At 43.0% G+C, this 13,093-nt stretch overlaps 1 protein-coding gene and 1 long non-coding RNA gene across 2 annotated transcripts in view; both read left to right on the forward strand.

Moving 5' to 3' along the window:
* Positions 1-137: 137 nt before the first annotated feature.
* LOC118382799 (E3 ubiquitin-protein ligase ZNF598) overlaps positions 138-13,093 on the forward strand; it is a gene marked incomplete at its 5' end in the record, with an annotated part of 45,618 nt that continues 32,662 nt past the window's right edge. Inside the window, 6 exon segments of the mRNA XM_052509156.1 lie at positions 138-146; positions 8,424-8,641; positions 8,726-8,834; positions 10,929-11,136; positions 11,293-11,399; positions 11,460-11,546. Coding sequence (XP_052365116.1) covers positions 138-146; positions 8,424-8,641; positions 8,726-8,834; positions 10,929-11,136; positions 11,293-11,399; positions 11,460-11,546 — 738 coding nt within the window.
* On the forward strand, positions 4,918-5,905 carry LOC127924409 (uncharacterized). The gene is made up of 3 exons (XR_008117847.1): positions 4,918-5,068; positions 5,108-5,564; positions 5,638-5,905. It is a non-coding gene; the product is annotated as an uncharacterized LOC127924409 (long non-coding RNA).

The raw sequence follows: 13,093 nt of genomic DNA on the forward strand, positions 1-13,093 counted from the left end.
CACACACAACCAGGAATACTACAGGTACACACACACACAACCAGGAATACTACAGGTACACACACACACAACCAGGAGTACTACAGGTACACACACACACACAACCAGGAGTACTACAGGTACACACACAACCAGGAGTACTACAGGTACACACACACACACACACAACCAGAACACATTTACATTTACATTTAAGTCATTTAGCAGACGCTCTTATCCAGAGCGACTTACAAATTGGTGCATACACCTTATGACATCCAGTGGAACAGCCACTTACAATAGTGCATCTAAATCTTTTTAGGGGGTGAGAAGGATTACTTACCCTATCCTAGGTATTCCTTAAAGAGGTGGGGTTTCAGGTGTCTCCGGAGGGTGGTGATTGACTCCGCTGTCCTGGCGTCGTGAGGGAGTTTGTTCCACCATTGGGGGCCAGAGCAGCGAACAGTTTTGACTGGGCTGAGCAGGAACTGTACTTCCTCAGTGGTAGGGAGGCGAGCAGGCCAGAGGTGGATGAACGCAGTGCCCTTGTTTGGGTGTAGGGCCTGATCAGAGCCTGGAGGTACTGAGGTGCCGTTCCCCTCACAGCTCCGCAGGCAAGCACCATGGTCTTGTAGCGGATGCGAGCTTCAACTGGAAGCCAGTGGAGAGAGCGGAGGAGCGGGGTGACGTGAGAGAACTTGGGAAGGTTGAACACCAGACGGGCTGCGGCGTTCTGGATGAGTTGTAGGGTTTAATGGCACAGGCAGGAGCCCAGCCAACAGCGAGTTGCAGTAATCAAGACGGGGAGATGACAAGTGCCTGGATTAGGACCTGCGCCGCTTCCTGTGTGAGGCAGGGTCATACTCTGCGGATGTTGTAGAGCATGAACCTACAGGAACGGGACACCGCCTTGATGTTAGTTGAGAACGACAGGGTGTTGTCCAGGATCACGCCAAGGTTCTTAGCGCTCTGGGAGGAGGACACAATGGAGTTGTCAACCGTGATGGCGAGATCATGGAACGGGCAGTCCTTCCCGGGAGGAAGAGGAGCTCCGTCTTGCTGAGGTTCAGCTTGAGGTGGTGATCCGTCATCCACACTGAAATCATTACTTTAAGACATGAAGGTCAGTCAATACAACAGTCCATCATTACTTTAAGACATGAAGGTCAGTCAATACAACAGTCCATCATTACTTTATGACATGAAGGTCAGTCAATACAACAGTCCATCATTACTTTAAGACATGAAGGTCAGTCCATCATTACTTTAAGACATGAAGGTCAGTCCATCATTACTTTAAGACATGAAGGTCAGTCCATCATTACTTTAAGACATGAAGGTCAGTCAATACAACAGTCCATCATTACTTTAAGACATGAAGGTCAGTCAATACAACAGTCCATCATTACTTTAAGACATGAAGGTCAGTCAATACAACAGTCCATCATTACTTTAAGACATGAAGGTCAGTCAATACAACAGTCCATCATTACTTTAAGACATGAAGGTCAGTCAATACAACAGTCCATCATTACTTTAAGACATGAAGGTCAGTCAATACAACAGTCCATCATTACTTTAAGACATGAAGGTCAGTCCATCATTACTTTAAGACATGAAGGTCAGTCCATCATTACTTTAAGACATGAAGGTCAGTCAATATGACAGTACATCATTACTTTAAGACATGAAGGTCAGTCAATACAACAGTCCATCATTACTTTAAGACATGAAGGTCAGTCCATCATTACTTTAAGACATGAAGGTCAGTCAATACAACAGTCCATCATTACTTTAAGACATGAAGGTCAGTCAATACAACAGTCCATCATTACTTTAAGACATGAAGGTCAGTCCATCATTACTTTAAGACATGAAGGTCAGTCCATCATTACTTTATGACATGAAGGTCAGTCAATACAACAGTCCATCATTACTTTAAGACATGAAGGTCAGTCCATCATTACTTTAAGACATGAAGGTCAGTCAATACAACAGTCCATCATTACTTTATGACATGAAGGTCAGTCAATACAACAGTCCATCATTACTTTATGACATGAAGGTCAGTCAATACAACAGTCCATCATTACTTTAAGACATGAAGGTCAGTCAATACAACAGTCCATCATTACTTTAAGACATGAAGGTCAGTCAATACAACAGTCCATCATTACTTTAAGACATGAAGGTCAGTCCATCATTACTTTAAGACATGAAGGTCAGTCAATACAACAGTCCATCATTACTTTAAGACATGAAGGTCAGTCAATACAACAGTCCATCATTACTTTAAGACATGAAGGTCAGTCAATACAACAGTCCATCATTACTTTATGACATGAAGGTCAGTCAATACAACAGTCCATCATTACTTTAAGACATGAAGGTCAGTCAATCATTACTTTAAGACATGAAGATCAGTCAATACAACAGTCCATCATTACTTTAAGACATGAAGGTCAGTCAATACAACAGTCCATCATTACTTTAAGACATGAAGGTCAGTCCATCATTACTTTAAGACATGAAGGTCAGTCCATCATTACTTTAAGACATGAAGGTCAGTCAATACAACAGTCCATCATTACTTTAAGACATGAAGGTCAGTCCATCATTACTTTAAGACATGAAGGTCAGTCCATCATTACTTTAAGACATGAAGGTCAGTCAATACAACAGTCCATCATTACTTTAAGACATGAAGGTCAGTCAATACAACAGTCCATCATTACTTTAAGACATGAAGGTCAGTCAATACAACAGTCCATCATTACTTTAAGACATGAAGGTCAGTCAATACAACAGTCCATCATTACTTTAAGACATGAAGGTCAGTCCATCATTACTTTAAGACATGAAGGTCAGTCAATACAACAGTCCATCATTACTTTAAGACATGAAGGTCAGTCAATACAACAGTCCATCATTACTTTATGACATGAAGGTCAGTCAATACAACAGTCCATCATTACTTTAAGACATGAAGGTCAGTCAATACAACAGTCCATCATTACTTTAAGACATGAAGGTCAGTCCATCATTACTTTATGACATGAAGGTCAGTCCATCATTACTTTAAGACATGAAGGTCAGTCAATACAACAGTCCATCATTACTTTAAGACATGAAGGTCAGTCCATCATTACTTTAAGACATCAAGGTCAGTCCATCATTACTTTAAGACATGAAGGTCAGTCAATACAACAGTCCATCATTACTTTAAGACATGAAGGTCAGTCAATACAACAGTCCATCATTACTTTAAGACATGAAGGTCAGTCAATACAACAGTCCATCATTACTTTAAGACATGAAGGTCAGTCAATACAACAGTCCATCATTACTTTAAGACATGAAGGTCAGTCCATCATTACTTTAAGACATGAAGGTCAGTCAATACAACAGTCCATCATTACTTTAAGACATGAAGGTCAGTCAATACAACAGTCCATCATTACTTTAAGACATGAAGGTCAGTCAATACAACAGTCCATCATTACTTTAAGACATGAAGGTCAGTCCATCATTACTTTAAGACATGAAGGTCAGTCAATACAACAGTCCATCATTACTTTAAGACATGAAGGTCAGTCAATACAACAGTCCATCATTACTTTAAGACATGAAGGTCAGTCAATACAACAGTCCATCATTACTTTATGACATGAAGGTCAGTCAATACAACAGTCCATCATTACTTTAAGACATGAAGGTCAGTCAATCATTACTTTAAGACATGAAGGTCAGTCAATACAACAGTCCATCATTACTTTAAGACATGAAGGTCAGTCAATACAACAGTCCATCATTACTTTATGACATGAAGGTCAGTCAATACAACAGTCCATCATTACTTTAAGACATGAAGGTCAGTCAATACAACAGTCCATCATTACTTTAAGACATGAAGGTCAGTCAATACAACAGTCCATCATTACTTTAAGACATGAAGGTCAGTCAATACAACAGTCCATCATTACTTTAAGACATGAAGGTCAGTCAATACAACAGTCCATCATTACTTTAAGACATGAAGGTCAGTCAATACAACAGTCCATCATTACTTTATGACATGAAGGTCAGTCAATACAACAGTCCATCATTACTTTAAGACATGAAGGTCAGTCAATACAACAGTCCATCATTACTTTAAGACATGAAGGTCAGTCAATACAACAGTCCATCATTACTTTAAGACATGAAGGTCAGTCCATCATTACTTTAAGACATGAAGGTCAGTCCATCATTACTTTAAGACATGAAGGTCAGTCAATACAACAGTCCATCATTACTTTAAGACATGAAGGTCAGTCCATCATTACTTTAAGACATGAAGGTCAGTCCATCATTACTTTAAGACATGAAGGTCAGTCAATACAACAGTCCATCATTACTTTAAGACATGAAGGTCAGTCAATACAACAGTCCATCATTACTTTAAGACATGAAGGTCAGTCAATACAACAGTCCATCATTACTTTAAGACATGAAGGTCAGTCAATACAACAGTCCATCATTACTTTAAGACATGAAGGTCAGTCCATCATTACTTTAAGACATGAAGGTCAGTCAATACAACAGTCCATCATTACTTTAAGACATGAAGGTCAGTCAATACAACAGTCCATCATTACTTTAAGACATGAAGGTCAGTCAATACAACAGTCCATCATTACTTTAAGACATGAAGGTCAGTCCATCATTACTTTAAGACATGAAGGTCAGTCAATACAACAGTCCATCATTACTTTAAGACATGAAGGTCAGTCAATACAACAGTCCATCATTACTTTAAGACATGAAGGTCAGTCAATACAACAGTCCATCATTACTTTATGACATGAAGGTCAGTCAATACAACAGTCCATCATTACTTTAAGACATGAAGGTCAGTCAATCATTACTATTAGACATGAAGGTCAGTCAATACAACAGTCCATCATTACTTTAAGACATGAAGGTCAGTCAATACAACAGTCCATCATTACTTTATGACATGAAGGTCAGTCAATACAACAGTCCATCATTACTTTAAGACATGAAGGTCAGTCAATACAACAGTCCATCATTACTTTATGACATGAAGGTCAGTCAATACAACAGTCCATTACTTTATGACATGAAGGTCAGTCAATACAACAGTCCATCATTACTTTAAGACATGAAGGTCAGTCAATACAACAGTCCATCATTACTTTAAGACATGAAGGTCAGTCAATACAACAGTCCATCATTACTTTATGACATGAAGGTCAGTCAATACAACAGTCCATCATTACTTTAAGACATGAAGGTCAGTCAATACAACAGTCCATCATTACTTTAAGACATGAAGGTCAGTCAATACAACAGTCCATCATTACTTTAAGACATGAAGGTCAGTCCATCATTACTTTAAGACATGAAGGTCAGTCCATCATTACTTTAAGACATGAAGGTCAGTCAATACAACAGTCCATCATTACTTTAAGACATGAAGGTCAGTCCATCATTACTTTAAGACATGAAGGTCAGTCCATCATTACTTTAAGACATGAAGGTCAGTCAATACAACAGTCCATCATTACTTGTAAGACATGAAGGTCAGTCAATACAACAGTCCATCATTACTTGTAAGACATGAAGGTCAGTCCATCATTACTGTAAGACATGAAGGTCAGTCAATACAACAGTCCATCATTACTTGTAAGACATGAAGGTCAGTCAATCTGGAAAATGCCAAGAACTCTGAACGTTTCTTCAAGTGCAGTCGCAAAAACCGTCAAGCGCTATGATGAAACTGGCTCTCATGAGGACCGCCACAGGAAAGGAAGACCCAGAGTTCCCTCTGCTGCAGAGGATAAGTTCATTAGAGTTAACTGTCTCTCATTAGGACCGCCACAGGAAAGGAAGACACAGAGTTACCTCTGCTGCAGAGGATAACTTAATTATAGTTACCAGCTTCAGAAATTGCAGCCCAAATAAACAGACACATCTCAACATCAACTGTTCAGAGGAGACTGTGTGAATCAGGCCTTCATGGTTGAATTGCTGCAGAGAAACCACTACTAAAGGACACAAATAAGAAGAGACTTGCTTAGGTTAAGAAACACGAGCAATGAACGGAAGATCTCCGCATGTGTGGTTCCCACCGTGAAGCATGGAGGAGGGGGTGTGATGGGGTGGGGGTGCTTTGCTTGTGACACTGAGGGATTCATTTTGAATTCAAGGCACTCTTAACAAGCATGGCTACCACAGCATTCTGCAGCGATACACCATCCCATCTTAGTTTGCGCTCATTGATTTTTCAACAGGACAATGACGCAGCACACTTCCAGGCTGTGTAAGTGCTATTGGTAGAGCATGGCGCTTGTAACGCCAGGGTAGTGGGTTCGATCCCCGGGACCACCCATACGTAGAATGTATGCACACATGACTGTAAGTCGCTTTGGATAAAAGCGTCTGCTAAATGGCATATATTATATTATATTATTATTATATTATTATATTAAGGAGAGTGATGAAGTGCTGCATCAGATGACCTGGCCTCCACAATCACCTGACCTCAACCCAACTGAGATGGTTTGGGATGAGTTGGACCACAGAATGAAGGAAAAGAGGCCAACAAGTGCTCAGCATATGAGGAAACTCCTTCAAGACTGTTGGAAAAGCATTCCAGGTGAAGCTGGTTGAGAGAATGCCAAGAGTAGCCAAAGCTGTCATCAAGGCAAAGGGTGGCAACTTTGAAGAATCTCAAATATAAACTCTGTAAAGAAATAAACTTCCTCTCACTGTCAACTGTGTTTATTTTCAGCAAACTTTATGTGTAAATATTTGTATGAACATGTATGATTCAACAACTGAGACATAAACTGAACAAGTTCCACAGATGGAATGAACAAAGGGGGGTCCTAATCAAAAGTAACAGTTAGTATCTGGTGTGGCCACCAGCTGCATTAAGTACAGTGCATCTCCTCCTCATGGACCGCACCAGATTTGTCAGTTCTTGCTATGAGATGTTACCTCTTCCACCAAGCACTGTTCCCAGACATTTCCGTGGGGAATGGCCTCACCCTCTGATCCAAGAGGTCCCAGACATTTCCGTGGGGAATGGCCCTCACCCTCTGATCCAAGAGGTCCCAGACGTGCTCAATGGGATTGAGATCCAGGCTCTTCGATGGCAGGACACTGACATTCCTGTCTTGCAGGAAATCACTCACAGAACGAGCAGTATGGCTGGTGGCATTGTCATGCTGGAGGGTGAGCCTGTAGGAAGGGTACCATGAGGGAGGGTCATGTCAGGATGAGCCTGTAGGAAGGGTACCACATGAGGGAGGAGGATGTCTTCCTGTAACGCACAGGGTTGAGATTGCCTGCAATGACAACAAGCTCATTCCGATGATGCTGTGACACACCGCCCCAGAACATGACGGACCCTCCACCTCGATCCCGCTCCAGAGTACAGGCCTCAGTGTAACGCTCATTCCTTCGACAATAAACGCAAATCCGACCATCACCCCTGGTGAGACAAACCTCGACTCGTCAGTGAGGAGGACTTTTTGAATGAACACTTTTTGTCTGTCCTGTCTGGTCCAGCGACGGTGGGTTTGTGCCCATAGGCAACGTTGTTGTCGGTGATGTCTGTTGAGGACCTGCCTTACAACAGGCCTACAAGCCCTCAGTCCAGCCTCTCTCAGCCTATTGCGGACAGTCTGAGCACTGATGGAGGGATTGTGCGTTTCTGGTGTAACTTGGGCAGTTGTTGTTGCCATCCTGTACCTGTCCCGCAGGTGTGATGTTAGGATGTACCGATCCTGTGCAGGTGTTGTTACACGTGGTCTGCCACTGAGAGGACGATCAGCTGTCCGTCCTGTCTCCCTGTAGCGCTGTCTTAGGCATCTCACAGTACGGACATTGTAATTTATTGCCCTGGCCACATCTGGAGTCCTCATGCCTCCTTGCAGCATGCCTAAGGCACATTCACGCAGATGAGCAGGGACCCTGGGCATCTTTCTTTTGGTGTTTTTCAGAGTCCATAGAAAGACCTCTTTAGTGTCCTAAATTTTCATAACTGTGACCTTAATTGCTTACCGTCCGTAAGCTGTTAGTGTCTTAACGACCGTTCCACTGGTGCCTGTTCATTAATTGTTTATGGTTCATTGAACAAGCATTGGGAAACAGTGTTTAAACCCTTTACAATGAAGATCTGTGAAGTTATTTGGGTTTTTAACAATTTATCTTTGAAAGACAGGGTCCTGAAAAAGGGAAGTTTCTTTTTTGCTGAGTTTTTAAAAATGTAACACTGTTTTGGTTACTACATGATTCCAAATGTGTTATTTCATCATTTTGATGTCTTCACTATTATTCTACCAAGTAGAAAATGGTACAAATTGAGAAACTCACAACCCCCCTCCCTGTATCTGTCCTAAGTATGTTGGTGCCCCCCCCCCTTCTCTCCACAGTGACTACCAGTACCTGAGCGAACACTTCCGGGAGGCCCACTACCTGTGTGAGGAGGGGCGCTGTGCTACGGAGCAGTTCACCCACGCCTTCAGGAGCCAGATCGACTACAAGGCCCACAAGGCCTCGGCACACAGCAAGAACCGAGCCGAAGCACGACAGAACCGACACATAGACCTGCAGTTCAGCTATGCCCCTCGCCAGACCCGACGCAACGATGGTGAGACTGGATACTGTGCTTTTCTGTCTAAACAAACTGGATTTCAGGCCTGCTTGGTAACAACACACTGTGTGTTCCTTCAAGGAGGCATGGTGTCTGGAGAGGACTATGAGGAGGCGAGGTCGGGTCGGGGGGGAAGAGGAAGGAGCCAAGGGAACCAACCGAACACCAGAGGTAGCTGGAGATACAACCGGTCAGTATGACATCATCACTATGAGACCACCATGACATCCGTGACACATCACACTAATCAACTTTAAGTAACTTCAAACCAGTAATTTCAGTTCATTTGTCCAAAACATTGCTGGGTTGCACCCATTACTCTGCACCCATTGATTTCTAGCTAGCGGTGGCTAAAGTTAGCTGATCACTCTCAAGACATGCTAACCTCTCACCATTACAATAACAGGGGAGGCTAGCATTTTTTATATCATACCTCCAAGACATGCTAACCCCTCACCATTACAACAGGGGAGGTTAGCATTTTAACCTCTATTACAATCATTTTTATATCATACCCCCAAGACATGCTAACCTCTCACCATTACAATAACAGGGGAGGTTAGCATTTTATATCATACCTCCAAGACATGCTAACCTCTCACCATTACAATAACAGGGGAGGTTAGCATTTTATATCATACCCCAAGACATGCTAACCTCTCACCATTACAATAACGGGAGGTTAGCATTTTATATCATACCCCCAAGACATGCTAACCTCTCACCATTACAATAACAGGGGAGGTTAGCATTTTTTATATACCCCCAAGACATGCTAACCTCTCACCATTACAATATAGGGGAGGTTAGCATTTGATATCATACCTCCCAAGACATGCTAACCTCTCACCATTACAATAACAGGGGAGGTTAGCATTTTATATCATACCTCCAAGACATGCTAACCTCTCACCATTACAATAACAGGAGGTTAGCATTTTATATCATACCCCCAAGACATGCTAACCTCTCAGCACTACAATAACAGGGAGGTTAGCATTTTATATCATACCCCAAGACATGCTAACCTCTCACCATTACAGTAAATGGGAGGTTAGCATTTTATATCATACCCCAAGACATGCAAACCTCTCACCATTACAATAACATGGGAGGTTAGCATTTTATATCATACCTCCAAGACATGCTAACCTCTCACCATTACAATAACAGGGGAGGTTAGCATTTTATATCATACCTCCAAGACATGCTAACCTCTCAGCATTACAATAACAGGGGAGGTTAGCATACCTTCCAAGACATGCTAACCTCTCACCATTACAATAACAGGGAGGTTAGCATTTTATATCATACCTCCAAGACATGCTAACCCCTCACCATTACAGTAAATGGGAGGTTAGCATTTTATATCATACCCCCAAGTAACGTAAACTCGCCACATTCCGTACAAATGCGCAACCGCAACATTCAAACGAGGCTTCAAAGAAAACTAATGGGACTGTGGCGACTGTGTTGACTTCAAAATCGGGGTGTGAATAAGGTTTCTATTCAAGCGTTGATCGACATGGTAATGTTTATATTATTGGAGAAAAGTTGAGAAAACTGACCCTCCGTTACATCTCGACGTGTCCTGTCGTAACGTACAGAATAAAGCAACTATTTCTGTCTTACAATCTCTCTCCACTTCTATCATCCTCGTCATTTGTTTCGTCATCATTGCATGCGATCATCATTCTCAAAGCCGCTGTTTACTTCTAAGATCACTTTAGAACCGCCCCTAAAACCCGATTCAAATTCGACACAAACCTTCAAATATGTATGTAATGACATGTAAATAAACTCTATAAAGAGTTTATATAATATTTTAGAGGTGATAAGTTGGACAGATCGAGTGAAAAAAGCCATTTTCCCCACACGACGACATCTCTCCTTCTCACTATCGCGCATTAGTTTCGGTTCCCCACCCGCCATTTTTAAAAGACCCGACGGGGCTCATTGCTTGAATTATGCAGAAACGGGCAGCGGTGAGGTCATGTAATTGATTCTGTTGCAAAGGGGAGAAATTGTGCTTTACAATGGTATTGACATTACAGTTGATCTGGAAGTATTACGTTTTGGGGGCGCTAAAATAAGGGTGGACCAAGGCGACGTACGAGTTTACATGAGTTTACGTTACTTGAAGTAGGCGACCCACCTCGCACCCGCAGACACAATCAAACATCATGAATTGTGGATAAACGATTGGAACCGTTTGCGTGTTTCACCAGTGTCTTCTGGGTATTATGACTCTGTGATAGACTATAACAGTGCTGTGTTTTGGTAGTGAGGAGGAGGACAGGGAGTTGGCAGTAGCAGTCAGAGCCTCTTTGATGCAGCAGAGGAGACGGGAGGACGGAGGACGAGACTCCCAGGACAGGAGCGCAGCGCCCAAACACCGCAAAGAGGAGAGGATGGGAGAGGCCCGAGCGGATGGAGAGGCCCGAGCGGATGGAGAGGCCCGAGCGGATGGAGAGGCCCGAGCGGATGGAGAGGCCGAGCGGATGGAGAGGCCCGAGCGGATGGAGAGGCCCGAGCGGATGGAGAGGCCCAGCGGATGGAGAGGCCCGAGCGGATGGAGAGGCCCAGCGGATGGAGAGGCCCGAGCGGATGGAGAGGCCCGAGCGGATGGAGAGGCCGAGCGGATGGAGGCCCGAGCGGATGGAGAGGCCCGAGCGGATGGAGAGGCCCGAGCGGATGGAGAGGCCCGAGCGGATGGAGAGGCCCGAGCGGATGGAGAGGCCCGAGCGGATGGGAGGCCCGAGGCGGATGGAGACTGAGGAGAGACACAGGAGTATTCCTGTCAAACCCCCAGCAGAAGCTCCCCAGTGAGGACCATGAAGAGTAACCCTCTGACAGGAGACGACTTCCCAGCCCTCCTGGGGGCTGCAGCACCCACACTGAGGTACACACACACACACAGACACACACCCTGAGGTGAAGTGTATACCAGCTGTGTTATCATTTATGTATATTACACTGTAAACCCCCGGCCCGGCCCCCGGCCCTCCTGTCCCCCCCCAGTCTCTCTCTGTAGTGATGTATGTTATAGGTACATATATTGTGTGTTACAGTGTAAAGCCCCCAGGTCTCTCTGTAGTGATGTATGTTATAGGTATATATATTGTGTGTTACAGTGTAAAGCCCCCCAGGTCTCTCTGTAGTGATGTATGTTATAGGTATATATATTGTGTGTTACAGTGTAAAGCCCCCCAGGTCTCTCTGTAGTGATGTATGTTATAGGTATATATATTGTGTGTTACAGTGTAAAGCCCCCAGGTCTCTCTGTAGTGATGTATGTTATAGGTATATATATTGTGTGTTACAGTGTAAAGCCCCCCCCAGGTCTCTCTGTAGTGATGTATGTTATAGGTATATATATGTGTGTTACAGTGTCCCCCCAGGTCTCTCTGTAGTGATGTATGTTATAGGTATATATATTGTGTGTTACAGTGCAAAGCCCCCCAGGTCTCTGTAGTGATGTATGTTACAGGTATATATATTGTGTGTTACAGTGTAAAGCCCCCAGGTCTCTCTGTAGTGATGTATGTTATAGGTATATATATTGTGTGTTACAGTGTAAAGCCCCCCCCAGGTCTCTGTAGTGATGTATGTTATAGGTATATATATTGTGTGTTACAGTGTAAAGCCCCCCAGGTCTCTCTGTAGTGATGTATGTTATAGGTATATATATTGTGTGTTACAGTGTAAAGCCCCCCCAGGTCTCTCTGTAGTGATGTATATTATAGGTATATATATTGTGTGTTACAGTGTAAAGCCCCCCAGGTCTCTCTGTAGTGATGTATATTATAGGTATATATATTGTGTGTTACAGTGTAAAGCCCCCAGGTCTCTCTGTAGTGATGTATGTTATAGGTATATATATTGTGTGTTACAGTGTAAAGCCCCCAGGTCTCTGTAGTGATGTATGTTATAGGTATATATATTGTGTGTTACAGTGTAAAGCCCCCCAGGTCTCTGTAGTGATGTATGTTATAGGTATATATATTGTGTGTTACAGTGTAAAGCCCCCCAGGTCTCTCTGTAGTGATGTATGTTATAGGTATATATATTGTGTGTTACAGTGTAAAGCCCCCCAGGTCTCTGTAGTGATGTATGTTATAGGTATATATATTGTGTGTTACAGTGTAAAGCCCCCAGGTCTCTCTGTAGTGATGTATGTTATAGGTATATATATTGTGTGTTACAGTGTAAAGCCCCCCCCAGGTCTCTCTGTAGTGATGTATGTTATAGGTATATATATTGTGTGTTACAGTGTAAAGCCCCCCAGGTCTCTCTGTAGTGATGTATGTTATAGGTATATATATTGTGTGTTACAGTGTAAAGCCCCCCAGGTCTCTCTGTAGTGATGTATGTTACAGGTATATATATTGTGTTACAGTGTAAAGCCCCCAGGTCTCTCTGTAGTGATGTATGTTATAGGTATATATA

This window comes from Oncorhynchus keta, unplaced genomic scaffold (assembly GCF_023373465.1).
Source record: "Oncorhynchus keta strain PuntledgeMale-10-30-2019 unplaced genomic scaffold, Oket_V2 Un_contig_3998_pilon_pilon, whole genome shotgun sequence".
Lineage (NCBI taxonomy): Eukaryota > Metazoa > Chordata > Actinopteri > Salmoniformes > Salmonidae > Oncorhynchus > Oncorhynchus keta.